The sequence below is a fragment of the Pungitius pungitius genome, chromosome 21 (assembly GCF_949316345.1).
Source record: "Pungitius pungitius chromosome 21, fPunPun2.1, whole genome shotgun sequence".
In the NCBI taxonomy this organism is placed as follows: Eukaryota; Metazoa; Chordata; class Actinopteri; order Perciformes; family Gasterosteidae; genus Pungitius; species Pungitius pungitius.
Genome location: NC_084920.1, coordinates 3,606,918 through 3,632,300, shown reverse-complemented (window position 1 = coordinate 3,632,300; position 25,383 = coordinate 3,606,918). Strand labels below are relative to the sequence as shown.

The 25,383-nt window shown below is 46.0% G+C and overlaps 2 protein-coding genes and 1 long non-coding RNA gene across 3 annotated transcripts in view; 2 read left to right on the top strand and 1 right to left on the bottom strand.

Annotated features, from left to right (window-relative positions):
• svild (supervillin d) overlaps positions 1-5,963 on the top strand; it is a 29,275-nt gene extending 23,312 nt beyond the window's left edge. Inside the window, exons 14-29 of the mRNA XM_037463666.2 lie at positions 283-444; positions 562-698; positions 798-945; positions 1,033-1,178; positions 1,368-1,543; positions 1,668-1,803; positions 1,939-2,239; positions 2,328-2,482; positions 2,732-2,834; positions 2,961-3,168; positions 3,261-3,388; positions 3,489-3,644; positions 3,859-4,002; positions 4,108-4,217; positions 4,404-4,559; positions 4,755-5,963. Coding sequence (XP_037319563.2) covers positions 283-444; positions 562-698; positions 798-945; positions 1,033-1,178; positions 1,368-1,543; positions 1,668-1,803; positions 1,939-2,239; positions 2,328-2,482; positions 2,732-2,834; positions 2,961-3,168; positions 3,261-3,388; positions 3,489-3,644; positions 3,859-4,002; positions 4,108-4,217; positions 4,404-4,559; positions 4,755-4,841 — 2,453 coding nt within the window. The 3' untranslated portion in view covers positions 4,842-5,963. The remainder of the gene's footprint in view (positions 1-282; positions 445-561; positions 699-797; positions 946-1,032; positions 1,179-1,367; positions 1,544-1,667; positions 1,804-1,938; positions 2,240-2,327; positions 2,483-2,731; positions 2,835-2,960; positions 3,169-3,260; positions 3,389-3,488; positions 3,645-3,858; positions 4,003-4,107; positions 4,218-4,403; positions 4,560-4,754) is intronic.
• A 399-nt stretch (positions 5,964-6,362) lies between these two features.
• Positions 6,363-8,663, bottom strand: LOC119213427 (SUN domain-containing protein 3-like). Its single transcript, XM_037464713.2, has 9 exons — positions 8,620-8,663; positions 8,217-8,301; positions 8,001-8,150; positions 7,750-7,934; positions 7,542-7,673; positions 7,310-7,428; positions 7,044-7,217; positions 6,864-6,953; positions 6,363-6,748 (listed from the first exon to the last, which is right to left on the bottom strand). The coding sequence occupies exons 4-9, from the start codon at positions 7,781-7,783 to the stop codon at positions 6,632-6,634; spliced, it is 666 nt and encodes a 221-aa protein (XP_037320610.2). The 5' UTR covers positions 7,784-7,934; positions 8,001-8,150; positions 8,217-8,301; positions 8,620-8,663; the 3' UTR covers positions 6,363-6,631.
• Positions 8,664-12,507: 3,844 nt separating this feature from the next.
• LOC134107897 (uncharacterized) lies at positions 12,508-16,304 on the top strand. Its single transcript, XR_009942878.1, has 3 exons — positions 12,508-15,325; positions 15,429-15,462; positions 16,107-16,304. It is a non-coding gene; the product is annotated as an uncharacterized LOC134107897 (long non-coding RNA).
• Positions 16,305-25,383: the final 9,079 nt, after the last annotated feature.

The window sequence follows — 25,383 nt, the reverse complement described above, 5'->3', positions numbered from 1 at the left end:
GGTCTGATATTCATAAAGGTTTAGCCTGCTACTCGCGTATTTGCCATATTTAGTTCCTCTCCATAGATGCTCTTCACAGACTAGTCAGGTGACATTTTCACAGGTTGCCTAATAAAAGAAGAGGAAGCTCACCCATTAGAAATAATAATTAAATACGTTCTATTTCTTATGATCTGTGCTTTAAATCGGAGGTGGCCGATTGGATCAACAAATGGGACTGATCTATGTGTCCATTCAAGTGTGTTCCTACATTAACGTCCTCTCCTTTTCTCTCCCTCAAAGTGGCAAAACACTCCAAAACAAACCTGGCTGACGTGGCCCTGGCGGGCCTCGCGAGCAAGGAGAACTTCCGCAAGATCAACCTGCGCGACGTGAAATCCACCGACGTTGTGACCAACAACAGCTCGCTGCCTTTCAACAAGCTCATGCTAATTCGCGTCAAAGGTCAACACACGCAAACTGGTCTTTGTTTTCCGTAAATACTGGTTGAATGGGGGTTTGAGGGTTTTGGTGCTCCGCTCAACGACGTAATGCTTAACGTTGCTCTGTCTCCGTCTCCAGGTCGCCGGCACATCCAGGTGCGCCTGGTGGAGCCGACGGCGCGCTCCTTGAACAGCGGCGACTGCTTCCTGCTCATCACGCCGAAGCACTGCTACATGTGGAGCGGCGAGTTCGCCAACGTGATCGAGAAAGCCAAGGTGAGGAAGCCCTTTCGCGCGCACAAACCCCCCCCCCCGCGGGCGGCCAGCCTTGAATTTTGACGCGACGCGTGCGACTGTCCCTCCGTGTGCCTCCAGGCGGCGGAGATGGCGGCGTTTGTCCAGGCCAAGAGGGACCTGGGCTGCAAGGCCTCCCAGGTGACGGTGCTGGAGGAGGGCATCAACACCGACAGCAGATGGGCCAAGGAGTTCTGGAGCCTGCTGGGCGGACAAACCCAATACAGAGGTCCATGCTCGTATGTGATTCCCGTCGCAGCTTTCTGTGCCCTGAACATGTGCTCAGTTTGCTTCTTTTTTTTTTTTTGCGTCACAGGTGCCGGGGAGCCAGAGGAGGACGAGCTGTACGAGAGTGGAGTTCTGGACTCCAACGGGGTGTACAGACTCCACGGGGAGAAACTGGTGCCTCACGAGGACGCCTGGGCCTCCATGCCGAGTGTCACCCTGCTGGATTCTAAAGAGGTGACGCCGTGTGCTCTACATTCTGCGACCCGGCCAGAAAGTGTGAAAAGAGATGAATGAAATATGCAAAATAGTCCAAACACTTTCGACGTCCATTTGAAATGCACGTCGTATTTGTTTTGCCTTTTTGCATGTAGTACTTACTACTTTCCATTTCCTCTTCCCTCTCCTGCCAACACCGCGCACCAGGTCCTAGTGTTCGATTTCGGCAGCGAGGTGTACGTGTGGCACGGGAAAGACGTGCCTTTGGGTGACAGAAAGGTCGCCGTGAAACTGGGCAAGCAGCTTCACAGCGGCAGCTACGACTACAGCAACTGCCGGGTGAACCCTTTGGACGCCTCCTTCACCGCTTCGGATGGATCCCAGTGAGTGTCGCCTGGAGCTCCTGTAGACCGGGACATTATTGGTTGTGTTGTTGTAGCCCCTGGTGGTTGTTTCTCGCCGGTACAGCTTCATTTTTTTGTGTTTTTTTTTTTGTGTGATTTCCAGGCAAGGGGAGGGTCGTCCGAGCTGGACTCTGTTCGGCCGGCTGTCGGAGCACAACGAGACGTCCCTGTTCAGAGAGAAGTTCCTGGACTGGGCCGACAGGAAGAAGGAGGAAGCGGCTCAGGCGGATGAAGTCAAGGTAGAAGAGATTAGGCTTCTTATTTTTTTTCCCCGGGCCTCTGACATATCGGTCGCCGAAGGAGTCAAGAAGCAACGCTGTGTAGCTGTTAAACCCACCAACATCCCGACCAATGCAACACTCTTGCTCGCTCAGAGCCCGATCCACTGCATCGAGCGGCCCTCGCTGGAACTGGAGCTGCAGCCGTGCGACGCCAAGGCCCTGCTGGACAACGAGCCGGAGCCCGTGAAGACGGTGCTGGAGGGGGTCAACGTCCAGCGGGGCCACGGCCTGGTGAGGGCGGATGACGGGCGGCAGGCGGAGCTGGCCACGGTCGACGTGGACGCCTGGCACATCAAGGAGCACGGCGAGGAGGAGCTGCCGAAGGGGAGCCTGGGCCAACTTCACCAGGGCGACGCCTATATCGTCCGCTGGAAGTACTCGGTCACCACGCTCGGTGAGTCGTCGCGCTTGGAGCCGAGGGGGTTGGAAGCAGAAATTTCCGATGGCATCCGCATGGTTCTACTCTGGTTTTGTTCCGTCAGTGGGTAAGCGGCAGAAGCCCGGCGAGCTCAGTGCCGGTGCTCCGGGGAGAGAGAGGACCGCCTGTTTTTTCTGGCAAGGCAGCCAGTCCAGCATCAGTGAGAAGGGGACATCTGCCCTGATGACAGTGGAGCTGGGCAGCCACAGGGGGTCACAAGTGCGTATCAGTTCATCACAGACACACACACGACCGACAAAATGTCCTTTTTAACGGTGAAGTTGCAGATTTGAGCTTGTTTTTACATTACATGTCATTTAGCTGACGCTTTTATCCAAAGCGACTTACAATAAGCATTTAAACTCTTGGCTTGAAGTTGAACAGCTGTGTGTTCTAGGACCTTGTGTGTGTGTGTGTGTGTGTGTGTGTGTGTCTCTCTGCATCTGTTGTATCTGATTGGCTGTCCAGGTGTTGGTGAGTGAGGGAAAAGAGCCTCCGTGCTTCCTGCAGCTCTTCCAGGGCGGTTTGATCATCCACAAGGGCAGTAGAGAAGATTACGCCAGCAAGACAGGTTAAAAAAAACATAAAAGAACATTCTTTATTGTTTTCAGTAATTTTCTGCGACTTTGGCTCATTTTTTTGGTCATTTCCTAATCTCAAATAAGCACTCAATAATTGCAACAATTTCCCTCCCCAGCTGGCTGGCGGTTGTTCTGCGTCCGAGGAGAGGAGGAGGTGGAGGCCTCCCTGGTGGAGGTAGATTGCCAGCACGCCAGCCTGCGCTCCCGTGCCAGCCTGGTGCTCCTGAACGCCCAGAAAGGCCTTCTGTTCTTGTGGCACGGCTGTAAAGCCCACGCCGGCGCCAGGCGGGTGGCCAGAAGGGCTGCGGACAGAGTGACCCAGAGGTGAGGAGAAGGCGGACAAAGCTGGGTGGATGACCGCTGGATGGACGCGACCTTGTGGACCGACGGGTGTTTCTGTGCTTGGCTCCTTCCAGGTGTCCCTCTGAGGTGGGTCTGAGCAGCAGCGTGGAAGTGGAGGAGGTGGAGGAGGGATCTGAGCCCGCGGCGTTCCAGGAGGCTCTGGGCCCGCAGGACAAGAAGGCCTACGACTGTATGCTGCAAGGCGAGTCGTCTCACCGCCACCGAATGGAGGACGTTAATTCTTCATTGGCTGCCCGTGTTCGGTGCGTGACGAGATCTGTGTGCGTGTGCGCTGTCTCCAGATCCAGGAAAGTACAACTTCACACCGCGGCTGTTCCGGCTGAGCGCCAGCTCCGGGCTGTTCGAGGGCGAGGAGCGGCTGTACCCGGCCAGGGTGACTGAGGGAGTCATGGCGATGCCCTTCCTGCAGGAGAACCTCTACTCCTCACAGCAGCCAGGTACCGTTCCCACCTTTTTAGAAATGTTCCATTTCATTATTTGTCTACGAAGCTGGAAGTTCTCACTGGGGAAAAAAAAACTACTGACAGAAAAAAGCACGACAAATTACAAAAACATTCATATTTGGACCTCGGACCGATAAGCTCTCTCAAGGGCTCCTCTGTTGGTTCTGTTTCATACCGAAACCTTACCTGGACTCCGTTACCTCTCCAGCCCTGTTCCTGCTGGATAACCGGATGGAGGTGTACCTGTGGCAGGGCTGGCAGCCCGACGACACGCAGTGTACCGGCTCGGCGAAGATGCGCTGGAACAGCGAGAGGAAGTGTGCCATGGAGACCGTGCTGCATTACTGCAAAGGTCAGAGTTCACACGACCACTGCAGACGAATCGCCTCTGGTGTTCCATTATTGATCCATTGGGAGCCATATTTTCATATCTTGCTCACTCTGGTGTCATTTATAGAGAAGAACCTTCGGCGCCCCCCTCTGGCGTATCTGGTCCTAGCAGGCTGTGAACCGCTCACCTTCACCAATATCTTCCCATACTGGGAGAAGGACACCAGCATCACAAAGGTGGGAGAATCTTTTTTTTTTTCTTATTGTGATGTCTCTGTTTGGGGTTAGTTGTGATACACAGTGACTGTTCTCCTAAGGCAGGAGACTACTGTCCTCTGTGTACAGTATGTAGATACACTACATTTGCACATATTTTTTATTAATATTAAGACGTGTAATTCCGCTCGGCGTTTCGTGTGGCAGACGGAGAGCTCCAAGAACAAGGTGATGTTGGTGAAGGAGGCGCTTGCTCAGCTCAGTAGGCTGCAGTACTCCATCGAGGAGCTGACCAGTAAACTGCTGCCGGAGGGCGTGGACCCTCTGCGGCTGGAGGATTACCTCTCCGACCAGGACTTCAAGGTAGGGAACGCAATCTCATCATCGCGACAAAGGACTTGTCGATTGTTGGATTAACGGGAGAACCAGGCAGCAAATAGACACACATTTCAAAGTGTTAAACATTTACTGTACTCCCGCCTGGGCAGAAATGTTGTTGCATAATTCTATCAGGCCTCTTGTGACGTTTGTCGTCCTCTTTGCATTCGTGTTTTTCAGACACTTCTTGGGATGAGTCGAGTCGAGTTCAACGCTCTGCCAAACTGGAAGCAAAAGAATCTGAAGAAAAGCAAAGGCCTGTTTTAAAACATATATTTTTGTACTCCAATATGCCTGTTTTTAAATGTTCCTGCAGTTTTTATAACATTTGAGAAAAAATTATATCTTCATTCTGTACAAGAACAGCAGACGTATAATTTTGTTGAAATATTGATCTATTTCAAATAACCTCCAATTTTTTTATGTTTCCATGTGTCCCTGAAATATTTTAGCCGATCATTATGTGCAATTATTAACCTTTTTGATGGCAAGATGTTTTCCCTGTATGGTCTCAATAGTTACTCTCACATTATAAATATGTAATATACTATAAATGAATGTGTTTTTACGTCTGACACCACACTGTCAATTTTCATGTGAGAGCGTGTTTGTATCAGAATTGCCAATATTGTTAAAATGTAGTGACTTATTCATTGATTCAATTGTAAAAGACAGAAAGCTGTGTGTAACTGGATTGAATCCTTAAGCAAATCAAGTCAAAGTTTAGAGAACAATGCCCATAACGTTTGGAAGAAACGCGCTGGTTTAAGATTGAACTCGAGCCGTCTGACTCGCATGGTTATAAATGGAAATATGAATTATTACCGTAGTTCCAATGTGGGTGTTAGAAAACAGACACAGCCCATCACATGGTGGCGACTCCCTGCTGTCGCCCATGACGTTTTTTTTCCAAGTCGGTACTGAATACTCTTCATGTGTCTGTAACGTCAGCCCTCTGATCCACTGGTTGCTACGGACCAAAGCAAATCGGTTTTTCCTGTGCGTATGTTTGTGTGACTTTAAAAGTATTAAGTGTGTGTGGTGAGAGAGTAACTGGAGTATAAACTGCCTTTTTGATAGCTGGAGCCGACACCACAGGCGCGTAATGGAAATGTGATGTGAGGGTATGTCATGCATAAACTATACTGTTGATACTGCCTGTGATTTCTGTTTTTTTTTTTTTTTAAAGAAAAAAAAAAAAGCATAACAATTGTTTTCATTTGTTGCGATATGCATCTTTTTTTGTGATACATAAAATCATCACTGAGTGTGGAGACATCTTCTGGGGCCATCTTGTATTTTATGGCACATTAATAGTCAACATTGGTGGTGGGGAAATGAGATATTGATGCTCAAGATTCCCTTTTTAAATAAAGTATTTAAAAAAGAGATTTTGTTGTGATCGTCTTTTGGTTGTGATTGTATAATAATTTGACTTTTATGAAGTTACTGACAAGGTCGGTGAGGATGGGAGGAATCTGACCTTTCTTTGCAAACATTTGCACCTTAATGATAACTGTTGTTTTTATTACTCATTTAAAAAAGACCATTCAAGCAGCATGTGTTATTGAGAATGTACTGTAGGGGTGGACGATGCATGTTCAGTAATGTTCAGGACTTCAGTCCTTGTGAATGACCAAGAGAAAAGATCAACCGTTTCCCATTGATGTAACATCAGAAAAAATAAAATACACAGAAAATAAAATATAAATTTCCAAATATTTATTCTTTTTCAAACAATTATAAACTAAACATTTTTGGGAGTGTGGTTTTTTTTTTTCTTTTTTTTTTGTGAATCCAAAATTGTTGGGTATGTATGTGGGTGAACCGGAGAACCCGGAGAACCCCAAAAGACCTAATCGTCTTCTGCCAACTGTAAACCAAACAGTGTTTGGTGTGTGGGGGGAAACCGGAGGACCCGGGGTAACCCCACGTGGGAAGGCAAACCAACCCGAACACATCTGTTTATGGATCCCCATGTTCACATATTTATGTATTCCATTTGATGACATCTCATTTGTTCTTAGCGGGTTCAGGGTTGGTCGACCTTCTACACCCTAACCAGACGCCGGATACCCGTGCACCCTGAAGTTGTAGAGGCACGTTTGGTCATCGTCCCCCCAGTTTGTCTTTATCTCCAGCTTGACGTGGCTGAAGACATCTTTGACTGCGACCTGGTCAGAGACGAGAGAGACACACGCGTGAATGAAGGGCGTCGCGTTATAGTGAACATATCTACTAGCAGCAGAGGTCATGCGTGCTGCTCTGCTTGACCTCTGACACACTCACAGGCAGCTCAAAGGTCTGGGAGCTCAGGCCGTCCTTGTTGTACGCGAAGCTCCCCAGGTGGATGCCTTCGTCGTTGTCGTGCACCAATCCCTGGAGGAGACGGGAAAAAAAAATCTTTTTTTAGGGACGGAACAACGGCGCCGAGCAGGCGGGACGCGTCCAGGAAAGCTTCTGACTTACGTAGACGGAGAACTCCCTCGGCGCACTGTTGATTTCCCCGGTGAGTGACTGTCTTTGTGTGATGTGGCCGATCGTGACGTGCGTGACCTCGACGGGATGCGACAAGGAGACGACGGCGTGTCCCTTGGCCCCCGCGAAGCACCAGCACGCTCCGGGGGGCGACCTTGAGTGGTCCTGAGGAAAGACAAAGAGTCGGAGGTTCAGCGCTCGCAGGCCGTCCGCTACGACCGGTGTCTCCACGTTCGTTCACGATAGGACCTTCCTACCTGGATGATTCTTTGGTGGTCGGTGGAGGCGGTGACCCAGGAGAGCAGCTGGTCCATCATTTTGTCTTGGATTGTGGTCCGGAACGTGTCTGAGGACAGGCGGTGGAGGACTCTGGCTCCTGCAAGTAAGGGACACAAATACAAAGTTTACAAACCACAACGCGTCAAACCTGACGAGACGATGGCGCTGCTGATGATGATGATGATGAGGAAGGCAAAGGCGAGGACTCACCCTGCGACTCATGGGCGAAGTTGGCCATTGTGTCTGCGACGGGACTCAGTCGGCTCATCAGCTGCGTGAGGGTGGTTATTTGCAGCCGGGCGTCTTGCAGCTGGTTGCTGTGGTGTACGTGCTGTGTCACTCCTGAGGGGACACAAAGCAGGGACATTTAGAAAGGGGACGGACACCAGTAAGAGCAACAAGTGAAGCAAATACTCACCACCAGCAAACAGAAGCAGGAGGAGGAAATACATGATCTTTGATCTCCAGTCCCGTTTGACTCCCGTCGTCTTCAGGTTGATTTTGAACCTTTTGTTTTTCTTTTTGGGGTTGTTTTGTTCACCCCTGACTCCCGGGTTTGGGTTTGGGTTTTGTTGACCCCAGGGGTTGAGATACCTGAAGATCCTAAAAGATGTGCAGGGCGTTAGCGGCGACTGGGTCATTGGTGGAGAACACGCAATACTAACGTACCTTTGCAGCAAGCCGGGAGCAACTTGTGGTGCCTCCTCAGTCTCCGTGTTTGTGTCCGGGTGGGTTGCGTCTTCCTGCAGTGGTGCCTCCTGCCGATGTTCCTGGGTCACCGGGGGAGGTTGACCCCAGGGGTTGAGATACCTGAAGATCCTAAAAGATGTGCAGGGCGTTAGCGGCGACTGGTTCATTGGTGGAGAACACGCAATACTAACGTACCTTTGCAGCAAGCCGGGAGCAGCTTGTGGTGCCTCCTCGGTGCAAAGGGTTCTTCTGAGGATGGCGTCGCTTAGTTTTTCAATTTCTGGAAAAGGGTGTAAAATACAAAGGGGGGAATCATCAGCAACACACATTGATAGGAATAGACAGGTTAGCTTGGATGTTGTGTATTGTCACCATGAACAATAAAGTGAAGGAATTAATGAGAGCCAGAAAATACAATAAACAGCATATTTGTCCTCCTTATCAGTGAGCCAATACACACACAGAAGGTCTATTAAACTATACAACAATTAAAACTGAAATTAGATACAAGTTTTGACATTTTTGTCGAATCAAGGCTTGAAGCGTTTTAAATGTTTAGATGAATTGTTTAAAGTCTGCAGCTTTGCTGGTAACTCACTTGTTTCTTCTTTGTGCTGAAAGGAGAACGTTTGGAAATCGGGGAGCTCGGGTCAATGTGGCCGCTTCGATCGGTTGACCGAGCTGAAATTATCGATTCTTGTGGGCGTTTGGTTTATAGGCGCCGAGGATTCCACCAGAGAATCTGAGGTGAGTTCCACGGAATTCTACTGTTATTCTACAGAACATTCCACGATTCCACATGCAAATCAGGTTTAGAACACAGGAATGTGGCTACTGCCACTGACTTGACTGACTGTATGAACAACTTAATTAACAATTTACAAGTGTATTACTTGCCCAGTAATTATTGATCCAAAACTGAAACGTGTGGCAATGCTGGCAATATAGAAATAGTCTAAAGCTCCTCTTCACTCCAGGTATTCAGTCTGGGATTTTTTTAAAGATAGTTTAGGCTTTTGTCAACATTTTAAAGTTCGAATAGTGGCTGTAGATGAAAGATTGAGGAAGAAAGTTGAAGAGGTTTGAGAGGATTGGGGGAAAAAAACATTTTCAAGTTTGTGTAAACTCATAAATGAAGTAAGCGGCTGTGCTCTTGTTTAACCACCAGGGGGCGCTGTCTGCCCAACCGCTAACGGTTCATTCTGCGAGGCTCTCCCTTCAAATGACATGTCATTTTAGCTGACGCTTTTGTCCAAAATCTCTGCAGCCTTTTGAGCCTGAACATAATCAATGAGTGATGAGTGGAAAATCAAACATATGAAACAAACAAGAACTAAATCAGCTTTTTACAACACTAAAAAATAAAAAACCCCAAAGAGAAGCATCTATGCATCACACACCCAGGGTCACTGACACCTTGTTAATCAACACAGATAGGTGTGTGTTAGGGGTGTATTATGAATAAAGGAAACACACATTCAATTTTAAAAAGGTATCTTACATATTCTGCAGATTCTCGTGTCACATTAATGTCAACAAGCAGCAGTTATTCCCACAACAGATGGCAGGAAGCAGCCGCCGCCGCTTCCTCTAAAAACTGAGCGGCTTGTTTGTCTATTTATTATCCACCTCTCCTGTTTTTCTATTTATTATCCACCTCTCCTGTTTGTCTATTTATTATCTACCTCTCCGTCCTTTAAACCTTTATCACCTGCATGGCTCGGCCGTCTGGATCAGCTGCAACTTCGGCCCACGATGGGAACTCATATGCAGGCAAACGATGACGCTGCCGATGCCCTGCGGATCACATTCAGTATATCTGTATATGAGAGGCCCAACTATTCGCTGGTGAAAGGCCGGGAGCTCCTTTGTGCTGACTTAAAAACTCTTAAACCGACAAAACAGAGATAATACTGTTTCAGATTAATACCCATCTGTGTTTTGATTTTGATTTGTGTCCTGAAAGATGTGATGAGGTCATAGTTGCCGGGTAGATCACCAGAAAAGTTCATAAGGCCACATCCAACAGAGTTATATTAGGAGAATTGATTAGCTCACAGGAAGAAAATAAATGACTGTTCTTCTTTGTGAGCTTTCTTTCAATGCAAGGAGTTTATTAGCCAGGGCAGCAGAGATTAACGAGGCTTTGAAGAAGAAAGGTGAGTCCTTCACTCCAACAGTGCTGGCTCGTTTTGAGAGGGAGAAAAACAAGCTCTAATGTGTGAAATCCAAGGCCTTGAACGAAGCATCGTACACAGCCGCCAATATTGAACCCGAACCCCACCTGCAATATCCTTAAAAAGCCTTAGATAGCCTTTAATATAGCCTTAGATAAAGCCTTAGATAGCCTTTAATATAGCCTTAGATAAAGCCTTAGATAGCCTTTAATATAGCTTTAGATAAAGCCTTAGATAGCCTTTAATATAGCCTTAGATAAAGGCTTAGATAGCCTTTAATATAGCCTTAGATAAAGCCTTAGATAGCCTTTAATATAGCCTTAGATATAGCCTTAAATAGCTTTAGATGTAGCCAAAAATATTGACTCAGATAAAGCCTTAAATATCCCTAAATGTAGCCTTAGCCTTAGATATAGCCTTACATATATAGCCTTATACATAGCCTTAGATATAGCCTTACATATATAGCCTTAGAGAGCATTAGATAGCCATAGCCTTAGATATAGCCCTAAATAGCCTTAGATATAGCCTTAGATAGCATTAGATAGCCATAGCCTTAGATATAGCCCTATATAGCCTTAGATATAGCCTTACATATATAGCCTTATATAGCATTAGATAGATATAGCCCTATATAGCCTTAGATATAGCCTTACATATATAGCCTTATATAGCATTAGATAGCCATAGCCTTAGACATAGCCTTGAATATAGCCTTAAATACAGGGGACTAAAAAGGGGATAAAGTTGCTAATCAATGACGCTCCTGCAGTCAATGAACCTAAATAGTAAGGTGTAGCTTTTTATTGTCAGAAAATGTGCCTGCAGACACCTTCTAGCAGGAGAATTGGATTCGTGGACAGATTTACTACAGGTGTGTAGCTGGGCTCTAAATGAAAGACGAGTTGGAAGCAGGTGGGCAGACGTGTGGAAGGAGCCATTAAATGATTTGGCCGTGATGACTTGACTCTACTCCATCCCCAGTCGACAGTTTGACTTGTAGTAGGAAAAGTGACGTAAAAACATGAACTACACCTCTTTAGTATTCAAGTGTTCATCACAGCAGTACAATACAACCAGCAAACACTTGCATGGGACACCGGCTTTGGGTCAAGAAAGCGGCTCCTACTGAGAAGAACTGCTGAAGTGACCATTTATACTGTGTGATGTGTGATGTCAGTGGGGGTTTCTAGGCAGCAGATGGTGACAGTTTGCCCGCTTAACTTCCACACCACACATTTGAACACACACACACACACAGGGCCGGCACACGCCTCCACTGCATCAACAAACAAGCCAGAACCAACAGATCCACAACCTTCCCTTTCCTGCACCACCCTCTGACAAAAGGTACTGTACACCACATGCATGCATTAGCACACACGCAAACACACACACACACACACACACACAGCCTGCCTGTATCGAGCGTGACATCAGTCCCTGCTTCCTGCGGAGGACAGATTGATTGAGAGATCTTCCTCCTTCACACGTCCCTCGTTTGAGGCCGTTCATCATCGTCCTGCTGTTCAATCCCTCTGCCGGAAAAAATAGAGAGAGAGAGAGAGAGAGAGAGAGAGAGAGAGAGAGAGAGAGAGAGAGAGAGAGAGAGAGAGAGAGACCAGCACTGACCCTCAAGTCACCACGAAGGGTTCTGGACCACATCGTGCTTGTAGCAGACCAAAGCTGCTGATTTGTTCCTCCCACCTGACCTAACAAATAAAGAAGGCGGGGCCAGGAACAGATTGAAGACACCTGGTGAAAAAGGTAACTGACAGAGGTAAAGAGTGAGATGAGTGAGAGGAGAAAGAACAGAAACCGTGAAAGACTGCTGGTTGCTGGACCTCGAGGGTCCAAATAGGACTCTACTACAGGATCCTAGTTGACACGGACCGAGGAAGGGAACCGGCTGGAGAACTGGTGGACTGCCCTGGACCATGGTGGGCTAAAGAGCTGTGGTCGAGCAGGACTGAGAAGCCGGCTGAACTCCTCTCCTGACTTCCCCAAGCTAAGCACACACACACACACACACACACACACACACACACACACACACACACACACACACACACACACACACACACACACACACACACACACACACACACACACACACACACACACACACACACCACGCCGGCTACTGGACATGAACAGTCTCTTTTCCCTACTACTAACTACATGGGCTTCCTTGTTTTTGTATGTAATGAATTTACTTTACCAGATGATAAAAATATAAATTGACAGTAAATAACAGGGGTTATTTGCTGTCTGGCGCCCAACGTTTGTTTCTGAGTAGAGACCCCCCCCCCCCCACGCTACATGCTGTGGCCCTCATGCAGAGGGCAAGAGGAAGTTGGTCGGCTTGACTTGATTCAAAGTAATAGACCTTTTTCACAAAAAGCGGAAATGCGTAATCCATGTGGAAGTGGACTTCCTGTCAAGCGTCAACACATCAGGAGATAACGGAGTCTTCACAACTTGCTGACGTTGCAAGACTGGTGGAGGAAAACTAAATAAATAAATGGTACACATTAATTTGTCCATCAGTATCAAGTTTACTTAAGTGATCAGGCTAACTGTTAACTACTGAAAGGTCAACTATTAATCATTAGCGTGTCCACGTAGACATAATGTATGTAGAGTATAGAGGATATAAAATACCGTAATAAAGCATTATAGTCTGCTTTTAATTAAGCATTGTGGTATCACTTTGTTCTGTTTGGTCGTCCGAGTGAACGTCTTGTGTGTAGCGACAATAATGTTAAAGAGAAATGCAGACGTCAAACACAGGCTCCCTTTTTAGTTTTAGCGGCAAACTTCATCTGAGGAAAAAGTGTCTGCTGCAGGCACAAGTGCTCCCATAGATATATGAGTGCTCCCCTTTTTAATGCCAAAGTTTGGTCCTTTATCCCGCCGGATCGCCTGAAAATGAATTTTCGTCAAACATCAACAGGAAAGGAATGAAACGACAGATTTGGCTGCTTTTGGGAATAACAAGAACCGCCCGGTACGCTACAATGAACTTTTTCTCTTTGCTTGGGCCATTTGTTTAACGTTGCCCTGACCGGACAGGAAGAAGATCACCACAACGATTGCGTATTTCCGGTAACAAATACGTAAGTTGTGAAAAAGGTCCATTGTTACTCTGAATACCCAGCTGGCAGTTAAGCAGAAAGAAATGACAAAAGTTCTAGATTTTTGGCTATTTGTTAAGCAACTACAAGCAGGTTCTTTTTTTTTCTCTCACCTGCCAAAGTGCCTCTCAATTTTGTGTGTTTTTGTCCACGGTGTGCTCCCGTGCACGGTGTGTTCCTGTGCACGTACTGCTGTGCACGGTGTGCTCCTGTGCACGGTGTACCTTTTGCTCCCACCACCCCAAACAGGTTAAGAGGTAACAGTGACAGGTCGGACGGTTGCATTGTTTCTGTACTTTAATTTCCTTGAGCATTTCCATTTAAAATCCATGCATGCTTCAAATACACTACATTTCAGAGGGGAATATTACACCTTCAGTATGATGTATCATGGTCATACAGTCAATTACATAACTATGAAGTATTTAAGTGGTTAGACTAGCGGAACCTTTACCAGCTGCAACAATAAATTGATTAAGCCAAAGAATATAATAATTATTATCCATTAACCTGCTGTGCATAGTACATTGAAATGGGCCATTTTTTATAAGTATACTTTCACATTTGGTAATTTAAGTACACCTGAATGCAGGACCTTTTGTAGCAGAGTATTTTTCACACTGTGCTCCGGTAAATAATGTTCACACACGAACGGTGCTGTGAATTTGAACCACTGCTGAGAGAATATGCACCGAGATCTTCAGTATAGTACGAAACTGTACAAAATAGACTTCCAGAGTCTGCAACAAACGGGACACGAATGGAAGTCAGTGAAGCCGCTGATCCCACCAGCACTGATGTCTGTGAGGTGTGGTAAAATAAACTAATATGAAAAGGCCTTGATAAAGAAAGTCCAATTAGAGTTTAGAGCAACATGAGTATGAAGAAATGTGCTGGAAAGAGTTCAAATGTTGCCCTGCACTGGAAAGACTCGTCAATGTGGCCTCTGAAAGAAAATAACACTTTTTATTATATACGAGACGGCAACAAGGTCTCCTGCGCTTTTGTAAAAAAGAAAGAAAGAAAGCAACACGATTCGCCTCGTTGGGCGGATATTCACAAAAACGTTGAAAGTAGAAACTCACAGTTTGATTTCAGTAGATCTAAGTGAAGAGAAAAGATAGACGATTGATTTAAAAAGAGTGGATAGATAAAAGAGATTAGGTCTTTGTATGGGACTTTTTCGTACATTTTGTTTCTTTGATTTCAATTTCTGCCTATAATGATTTTTTTTCTCCCTTTCATATTCTTTCTCATAGAAGATCACGACTCATTGGATTATTTAAATCCACTTTCAAGACGTAAAACTTTTCTTTCTGTAGCAGATAATAAACAGAATCCGGTCTGCGAGGGACAGCGTCTCTGTCCTGCAGGAGTGATCCTCCTTCTCCCTCATCACCAATCCACATAGTACTTCCTGCCTTTCATAATAACTGATTTGCTCCAAAATGGCAATCCCACCTTTTGTCTGACGGAGCGACAGCGGGAATCTAGGGAAAATTGTCAAGGAAGTATAGCGAATGTCTCAAAATTACAAGATTGCGGCAATTTTGTAGATCTCGGTGTCCCTTTTTGTACATTTTGTTTCTTTGATTTCAATTTCTGCCTATAATGATTTCTTCTCTTGCGGATTATTCATCAAATATCTGCAAAAAGTGACACCAATCTTTTAATCAGAAAGAAAGTTAATTAGTGAAATTTTCCTTTAACTTCTTTAAGTACGACAATACATGTGATACATTTATTATTATTACTGATCGATTCTACGTGTATTATTCTTTTGTACCAACATTTCACACCTATTTTGTACATCTCATTTGAATCGAAACCCTTCAAAGCCAATTTCTCTGAACCTCTCCAAAAAAAAACAATCCGCACCTGAGGGGCTCACACTGCAGCTCCCATCAAGGTCACTGACACCCGGTGACACCCCAATGACACCCGGTGTGGAGGTAGCACCCTGAGGGGAGTGTGCAGTGAAGCTGTTGAGGTGAGGACGTTGGTCTTCGGTCATCTGTTGATTAATCCCAAGCTGTCATACCTTTCCCCCTCAATAGCTGGAGGTGCAATCATTTCTTTTTTTTTTGTGCTAGTCCTGGCCAATTTCTTGTGAAAAAGATATCCCAGGTACGTCTGGAGTCCACTTGGCCTTGAAAATGTGTTGATTAGTCTTTTTGTGTTTTGATGAGCAAAGATCGAGATCACCGTGACCTCTGTGACATGACAACTGCTCTCACGGGTGTGTTTACCTTTGGACGCTTCCTGCACACACACACATGTGCATGTGCAAATACACATTAACACATATATATATATATATGCATATGTTTTTTCTTTTTATTTATATATATATATATAATACATTGGATTTTATTGTTTATAAAATAAACACCTCTATGATCATTATCTCTAAGCTTTTCAAATGATTTCCCTTACATGGCTTTCCCCCAAACGCACCTGCAGTGTCACAGATCAAGCATCGCAATTTGCAGCACTTTATGCCGTCAGGGTGAAAAAAAACGACGGTGACTGTGTAATTGTGAGTGGTGTTGTGTGTCAGTGTGAGTGCTTCGGATAAACACCAGCCTGTGTGCAAGCTGCGACTTTATTACGCCCAAAAAAAATAATCCCCACGATCCCTCCATGCCCCCCCCCCCCCTCCTCTCCGCCCCTCCCCTGCTAGCATGTGTTGCCCATAATAGCACCCACGCACTTTGACATGTTTCTTGACCCCCGATGACAAGAAGGTTATGACCAAAACACTTTTCCAGCTGTTTTACAGCCTCCTCAATGACTTCCACTCCAGCCGGCTAGGGGCATTCGCTGTGTGGCCCTCAATCCGTCTCAGCATGACCCCCCGAGGTCATCTGGCTTCGTGAGCAGAGAAGAAACCCAACCGGTGTGTTTGTTGAGCTCAGTTAGGCCAAATGAGCCAGAATGAGGTCAGAAGCAGTACCATAATATTGATTTTTTTTCAACAGTAACATATAAACTCATGAGACTACACATGACACCACTTGCATGGGTTCCCTTTTACCCCCCACACACATAAACTGTACAAATAGACAAAGTAGTTCTAGAGTTATTACACTTTTTATCATGGGTGTGCCATTTTCGGAGCAGAGGCCAAGAAGTGTGCATAAGGGTTTGACGGGTGAAATAGGCTCTCTGTCTTGTGAGTGTGATTTATTATTATTTACCTGTCCTCGTGTGTAAATCTAAATCTAATATTTTTGAGCTCACATTGTACTGATATTGCTGACTTTGTTTACTCCCAAGACCTGGAACAAAGGGATTCAATTCAAATATTCTCTAAATTGGCAATTTATTATATTACAGAAAGATTATTTCTGTGGTGCTCTGCAGCCACCCATGACAGAATCACATGACTCTTAAATCACCTTTGAGCCGAAACCTGGAAATTGTTGAGCTGAAATGCATATTTTTAATAAATTTTTCACTGGCAAGATACTGAATGGGCTTCTCGCATAGAAGCCACGGCGCTGCAGCTGTGAAGAGAAGTGATTACAAGCGCATTCAATCAATTCCTGACACCACACAAGGCTTTCACCGTCAAGGCACGATCCATATAGGTCTGTCTGACCTCACATCATTTCATTTGACAGTATACTTCCGGTGATGCTCAGTGCACGGCTCAAAGCCCACAACGTTACCCTCAGAGCGGTGCTGTGGCCTGCCAGAACTCAGCTTGTCTTACTTATCCTTTATTCCTTTATTCCTGGCGCCTTTGCTGCTGCCACCACTGCTGCCCTCCTGGTCGAGCCTGCGGTTCTTCGCCTTTTTTGCCGCCTCAGGAGCACCCGAACCCACCTTTTTAAAGAGAGCTTTCATTCGCGTACACAACGACAGCTTCTGTCTCCTCGGGCTAACGTGTCCCATTTTCCATCCGTGTTAACTGAGTCGGCCCATTAAATGTCACCTGCTCATGCATGAAATGTGATCACGCTGGATTTTTACTGACAGCTCTCATGGACACCTCATCCCATGCGGTTAGCCACCGATTCAGCCACGGGAGGTTCAGTCCTCCGACAGCACATGCACGCACACAAACGCATGCACGCGCCACGAAATGCACAAAGCACACTTCACTGAACACTTCACCTCCTGTGTGGTTCTCCGCTGAGACTTCTGCTCATGCTGAGATGCACACAAGCACACACACACACATCGATGCAACTAGGGACTTACTGTAAGCACAACGGAACATACATGTACCGCAAATAGTAAATAGTGCAGGGCCCACTCACTCTCACACATGCTATACTGTACTGTTTAAAAATGCATGCACGTCTGCTCTACTGTTCTGTGACTCTGCAGATACGCTACAGTAGCTCCGTAGGTGTGTGTGTGTGTGTGTGTTGGGGGGGGGGATTTAAAGAAATATGCTGTGCTTTAAAACCATTGAACCATTGATAGATGGATGGAGAGATTGTTTTGTCGGCCCTTTTTGGTGCAGACTGAAATATGTCAGCGGCCGTTGAACGGATTTGATAAAGGGATTCAGAGTAGCAAGAGACGGACAGGCAGTGTATTTACGCGGTACAGTATCTGACGTGTGTGTGTGTGTGTGTGTGTGCTTGAACGTGACAGGCCGATGGACCCTTACATGAACACTAACATGGGCAGAATGTCAGTGCCATATGGTGGCAATAAAAGAGCTGATTATTGGCTCGGATGTCTGAAATAGAGAAGCGTTTTTCTTTTTTTTTTTTTGTGAACCACCAACTCAGTGAAACAGCGTGCAGCGTACGTGTTGGTCTGTGTGGCTTCTGAATGGCACTGCGTGTGTGTGCGTGTGTGTGTCATGTGTCTACCAGATGGAGCCCTTGACAGTGAGATATATCGGTTGGGGGTTGAGAGGCGACATTGAAATGATGTCCCTCAGTCCTCTATCTGTCCCCCGCTAATGAAATAAACTCTGTCTCTTCCCGTCCCCCTCGACCTCGCTCTGCTGCTCTATCTCGCTCTAATTCCATCAGATCTGGATCCCCCTGAGTACACTGCAGGGGCAGGTGGTGTGTGTGTGTCTGTGTGTGTGTGTTTGGAGAACAGGGGGGGGTTAAACATGCGCATAAGACAGCGGCTGCAGTAAATTCATGGCCTTTCCGGTTTGACAAATGACTCTGTCAAGTCTCTTCGAAAGGGCTCCGGCCCTCCACGGACCCCCTCAAGGTGCCCTTCCACGCGGCCCACGGAGGCTGCGAGGACATGGACCGCGAGTGAGTGCGATGAACTCAATGGACAAAGTGCGCTCGCTCCCCCCCCCCCCCCCCCCCCCCATTTCATCGCAGTGCAGCACCTCCACCGCCAGCAGGGACGGCCGTGCATGGGGAGACTCGCAGGGAGATGAAAAACTACGAATGGTTCGCAAAAGCAGGCAGAATGCGGGGGGAAGCTAATCAAAGTCGGAGGAAAAATGCCCAACTCTCCGGTTGAACTGTACAAGCATCGCAGAAAGAGAGCGGGTTGGGTTCCCGAAGCAAATCTGAGCTGTTCTGTAACAGTTTGTGGTTTGAGCGAGAGAAGTGGGGGGGGGGTCGCCGGCCGCCATTAGGGGTCGCATGCTGTGTGACGGCTGTGGAAATGAGAGTTGGCTTTTGAGTAGGCGGCTGGGACATGACTCCCTGCGCTGTAGGGGGGGGGCGAGGCGGGTGGAGGCCGGCTGGTAGCGCTGAGCTCCGCGGGTTACGGAAGCGCCGCCGAAATGGAAGCGTGTGGGTGCCGAGTGCCTTGTTGAACACTCGCTTATCTAATTGCAGGAGGAGTACGTGAGGGAGGGGGGTGGACGTGGGGGGGGGGGCGCGCGGTACTAAAAAATTAGCTAAGTGCATGTGAGTGTGTGTGAGTCCCTTGCATATTGTAATCCCATCATACGGAATGCATGACATTGCCTGTGTGCTGTGTGGTTTGCGGTGCCAGCTCATGCGCATGTTGTCACTTGCTTTAAGGATTTAATTAGAGCAATTTATTCATGTGTTTACGGCGCATTTGCACACGTGTTTGCTTGAGATCAAAATGCACTTTTCCTGGGGATGAGCTCGCGCTCTCTCTGCTCATTAGTGTAACTGAGGATTGGAGGCCCCAATAATTGATGTGGGATTACGTCCAACAGGAGGGAGGAGCTTCCATAAGGAGGTCCCGGCGTTGAGAGGACATTGCTTTGCTTTCATTGGGTTCGCCCAAACAAGTGCCTGACTGAAATGCAAGCAAAACATGTACACAGTTAGTTTGAGGTCGGAAGCACCATATCATTTGTCAGTGGTTTCTATGATGATTAAAATAAATAAAATGCATGTTTTGTTATGATTGAAGCATGAAACTACATCGAAATATAGGGTGGCGTTCAGGGAGCAAAACTTGTTGAATGAAAGAGTGAATGCGGAAAACACATGAGAGTAAAACATTTGGACAATATAGTAACATAAAACCATTTGTCCGATATTATTAATATATAGAAAAAAATGTTCTTACACTGAACCGTATTTATGTTTATAAGAAATATATATAAGAAATATTATTTACATATATCCTTGTATATTATGACACTTTCCATAAGCAAGACAATATTAGTTCCAAAGAAGTTGTGTTTAATAATACATGCGGATGTAACGCTATGCTAAGTAGTGGGTCCGTTGGGAGTCGATGGCCTAAAAACTGCAGAAACACAACGGCAAAAAACATTCCTTTGCGTGAAAATGGATGTATAGATAATTTGAAAAGTAGAGAAAAGATGTTTTTTTTTTTTTTTGAATTACCGCCTAAAATCTGTATGCAACTAATACAAATATAATTTTATAAAAAAGGTAATGGCTTGGATGTAACACGAATGCTAAATATATAAGAAACATTTAGACTGAATATCACAGCAGTGTGTTAGTAGTATCACAAAATATAGTATCACAAAAAAAAAATCATTTATTCATTACTTTTCATCTTTAACCAGTTTATTCTCAATAAAAATACACAAAACATTTTGTTAACAAAAAATAAATTGAGCATTTCCTCATCTTTGTTTGTTGATGTGTTTTCTTCCCCCGGCTTACGGCACACAGCGGACCTGTCAATCAGAACAGCAGCAATCGATTCAAGCATCAAGCAGCTTTGGAATATAAATAAAATAAAGCCTTTAAATCTACAGTCACCATGACGTATGTCAGAAAGAAACAAACTTGAGGTTTTCACCTGGACAATATTCACACAGATGTCCTAAGTCCTCTGCTGTGAACGACGCATGCTGCATCGTTAACAGAGTGTGTGACACGTGGAAATCAAAACTGAGACCATTCCAAATAGAATATATGACACAAGCAAAAGCCTTCATTGCCCGCTTGCTTGACGAATGTACGTTTTTTTTTTTTTTTTTTTTTAAAACAGGCCTCCATTGTGTCTTCTGTCGTTGTAACCAGGCACTCATCTAATAATGCTTACATCCTGATCAATGAGTCGACAGTGAAGCATTTGTGGTTTGGCCGGCGTGCACGTGCACCTGCAGCGATTGGTCCAACGGGTATTTTTTATATTTCTTTTGCGCTGCGAGTGTCATTCTCAACGATTCCTTTGTCATTCGAGTGCGTCAGCGGCTGAAAATCCTTTTTAGTAACACAAGACGGCCTCGGCATCCTCGCGTGTCCCTGAACGGGGAAGAAGCTGTGGCTGTGACTGTGGAGGCCTTCGTGCTTCATTCATTGCTATGAACCAGGAGGAGCATGACATCAGGTGTGGATGTACACGTATGTGGTAAAAGTTCAAGTTAATGCATCTGCTTCAAGTTAATGCATCTGCTTCGTGCCCCCCCCCCCCCCCGGAGGAAACTGTGTTTTACCCGCGCATGGACGAGCAGCAAAACCCCCTGCGGAGGGGGGGGGGCGCTCGGGTGCATGTGTGTGTCTTGCATGACCGCACATGAGTGGATGTGGATGGTGTTTTTCTGTCTTAAGGATTGTGTCGTTTGAGGGGCAACGTCTTTATTCCTTTTCTTTAATTAACCACTGAAGGATTGATAAGACAGCTCTCTAACTGTCACTTCACTTCCTCAAATCCTCAGAGCAAAACTATATTTATTGTGATGCCCACAATTTTAAGACTAGAGTACTTGTATTACACAGTAAAAAAAAAAAAAGTTTCCCTTCAGTGAAGAGTTTTTGGAAGACGTCTCTAGCTTCAAAACAAATCCTTTTCCACTTTGGGGATTTAGAACATTCAACTGGACTCATTTATAATTAAGCTCCTTAATGTTTCAACTAGTTGATATCATTGAAGAAGATGATCTGCATCAGTAAAGACAGCTCTTTGCAATTCATCCTAAAGTAAAAATGTATATTTCATTCTCTCCCGACTCCTTCTTCCAATTCAAGTTTTCGAGCCGAATGGATCCGTTCGCCACTGTTCCAAAGGAAATGGGATACGTGGTATCAAGTGAGCTATCTTTTTAAAGGTGAATTTGAAAGAGTAAATAGCATAGATATATTGTTTGAATGATGCTAGTATGAAGCTGCCTCCATGTAACGGGGTCGTTGCCAAGGACCCGGTTGCTATGTAATGTATCCCAAAGGAGCAGCTGGCCTCGCATTGTTTTATTTATTGGGCTCTTTATTGACATTATTCAGCGTAGCCGGGATGCTGCTTCCCTCCCTCCGGTCCCAGAGTTTTGGTTCCCTCAAAAGCCCTGGAGTATAGACCGTTTGTTGCCATAATCTATCCCGGGGTCAAGACTGGGTCCGGAATGTTCATTTCCACCATATCTCTATATTCCATATATTGGAGCGAGAGAGAGAGAGAGAGAGAGAGAGAGAGAGACATGACGGGCTGCGGCAAAAAGGATGTTGCGCCAGTATGTCACACGCTTCAGACTGCGATCCCGCGGGGGGGGGCGACGCGAAGAGCTCGACTCCCCTGCAGCAACCGGGTCTCCTTCCGTGCGTCCCGCTTTCTCTGAATGATCCACGCGGCTCACTGCGAGTGACGGCCACCGGAGTCATCAAGTGGCTCCTCGCTTCGCTGATGACAGGGCGATTTGAGGATTATGCAGAGAGCATTGTTTCATTGATCTGCGCATAACGCAAGACATGAGGCCGAAGCAAAGTGAGGTGTGTTTTTTTTTTTTGTGCTCTGGTTGAATAAGTGATTCTAAATGAACGCTTCACAACAGGAAAACCACATTGCTACCAATAAGCAGTTAATTCACCGTATGTTGTGATGTGTTTAAAACTTTCAAGCACACGGAAAGGAAGAAACGCGTCCACGCTGTCCAAAATAAGACCTCGGGCGGAAAGACAGCCGTCGGCTGACAAATAGATTTCCTCGATGAAATGAGATGAAACGTGTCAGATCAAATTCTGCCGCGGCTGAGGATCCGCTTGAGCAACCGTCCGTTATCGCCCACGTGGGCCGGAGCAGCAGCAGCAGCATTTTTAAATTCTCAAGGCAGAAGGTACAAAGGAACATGTTTTTCCTTAATGGATTATGCATTTTTAAACTAATGATCTTGCCCTAAGTGCAAGGGTTTCCGCGTGTGTGTTTGTATGTATGTGTATGTGCCAGGGTAACACTCAGTTAATCGCCAACGGTTACCCACGCAATCACTCCAAGAACCCATCCGCACAGTCGATTGGTCCAATATATTGGTGAGACAAACTGAGATTACTCCTCACGCCTGGTGACGATTTGAGTCTTTGAGTCTAGTGATGTCCGTCCTGCGTGCTGAATAATCTCCATGACTACGTTCATGTTGCCAGGACGATGAATCCCTTCAGACATGCATAAAACATTTTTTAGAACTTAGGTGACCCCTGACCTACCGTATAGCTTCAATTTCCCTCAATATAATTTAGTCTTTTTTACGTATTTGTCCTTAAGCCTCTTTGAAACAAAGTCCTCGCCTTTTCCTTGCGAGCAGCCCTTCTCAAGGAGGTTACAAGGTCGGCGCCGTCACCGGAGGGATGTCGTTCAGATGCTATCATGCAGCGTATTGGGGTAAGGCCCGGGAAATGAATAGTGGAAAGAAATTCCCCAACCGACCGCCATCAGGCCTTGAGGTAAGAAAGATGACCTTTCACTCGTTTAGCTGACCCGGGAGAATTATGGTACCTTGAAATGATAATAAATGTGCTATGTGAGCAGCTCCGGAAGGTCAGCTGTGGCACAAATGTGCTGGGGGGCAACATTGTGGAAATGTCCACAGCCAATCAGCAATCTGTGGTTTTAGTTAGAAGAGGATGTCTCACAGTAATGAGACAGCTAAGGACACCTGGGGAAACAAAGGTATAGAAATACATCACTAAATATGTAATCCTGCATAACTTAGAGACATGAATAGAAACAGAAGAAGCTCCTGCCAACATCAAAGAGAGTGGGTCCTGAGGCGATGAAGCAGTTTGGGAAGGAATCAATTTCCTTTACTGTGAAAAGTTGTGTCAGACTGAGCTCAGAGTCGGACCCCGTGGCACTTATTCAGCGGCTTTAGTTCTGCGTTGATGTAAGATGAATGACGGAAGCTGCATGCGGGTTCTTCACTGTCCAATAGCATCCTTCACCCTCGTCACATAAAACAAGTAATACGCACAAGTACACTGGGTATCAACAACGGTTGCTAGTAATTAAAAGTGCAGTTCAAGGTTTGGATCAGACTGAGCTGCAAGTCTTTGCAGTCGAGGGCTATAAAAATCAATTCACTAATGCTGCTCATGAAATTATGCTGTGAGATTTACTGACTTTATTCTCAGAACATTTTATTTAGCTTCTAACACTAAAGTTCACTGCTCGTAAATGTGCACGCAATAACCGGTATGAATTATTAAAAGGTTACGTGTGAACATATAGGTTTATGCGGATTGTAGAACAAACGTTAGAAGTTAGTCTTCTGTCATGCTACTACACTGTGTGCTACATTCTTTGCGGTTAAATCAGAATAATCCAACAAATCAAGTAATCACATCTGAAAAATTCTCCCAATTGATGGAGGCCAGGGTCGCATGAGACACCGCAGACCACCACGGAACACGCAATCCGATTAAGTGCCGCCCAAACGCAATTTGCCCGCCGCTAATGAAAACGAATGTAACCTGCCTGGACGCACCGGCTCGACGGCGTGCCGGGAAGGACGCATGTCACCACCGTTTGTCCGGTCACGTTCGCTTCCACGTGAACGCAAATCCCCGCTGCCTGCACAGGGCCCCGAGTGTCAACGGCGCCATTTTTTTTTTCCAGCGTGGACTCGCTAAAGCAGACACCAGGAAGGAGGGGCTCGCTCGGGATGTGGTGACCAAATGTGTGACGCGTGGGGCATTGTTTGTAGGATTTCACCTTAAAGATCACGGCACGGCGGGGACAGCTGAGGGAAAAAAAACAGATATGCAGCAGCATTTTTTCTGCAGTTATCCTAGAGGTGTGTGTGTGTGTGTGTGTGAATGGAACCAGGGAATAATTCATGATATTGATTACACCTGTGTTCAGGCTGCAACGACATGTTAATTCTTCTTTTTTGCATGTGACGTCTCCACCCATCTCCCTTCTTATAAAAGCAATAGCTTTTACCAAATGGGTTTCAGAACCAGAGCTTTATTCTTAGAGTGGTTCAAAAGGTCAGCCTTGGAAGGAAAAAAAAAAATCAAACAACTTATTTGAGCGGAATATTGATTCGTCATGGGAATGCTGTTCTGGGGGGGAAATTTGTCTCCGCATTTTTCCCCTCTGTGGTAAATTAGAGCGTCGCCAGTCTTATCAAGTGCAATTCAGGACACGGGATTCATTGTGAATACCAATGAGAGGGAGAGAGAGAGAGGGAGAGGGAGAGAGAGAGGGAGAGAGAGAGAGGTGCAACGTTCCCCCCCCCCCCCCAAATCGAGAGTCAGTTACAGGGTAAATCCACGCAAATAAGAAACAATATTTTAACAAATAGTCACTTCTTGCTCAGTCTTCTCTGTGTGACGACCACGACTCAACTGAATATCTCAAAGATGCCAGTGGGGGGGGTTCTCAAACAAGGCTTTTTCTTTTTTCATAGCCGCTATTTATATGTGTAAATATGTT

Excerpts from the sequence above, each read along its gene's own strand:
- LOC119213427 (XM_037464713.2), bottom strand. The coding sequence starts at position 7,783 with ATGTATTTCCTCCTCCTGCTTCTGTTTGCTGGTG. Across the intron at positions 7,674-7,749 it reads CCTGCTTCTGTTTGCTGGTG|GAGTGACACAGCACGTACAC; the intron begins GTGAGTATTTGC and ends GTGTCCCCTCAG. Across the intron at positions 6,954-7,043 it reads CGAGGGAGTTCTCCGTCTAC|GGATTGGTGCACGACAACGA; the intron begins GTAAGTCAGAAG and ends CGTCTCCTCCAG.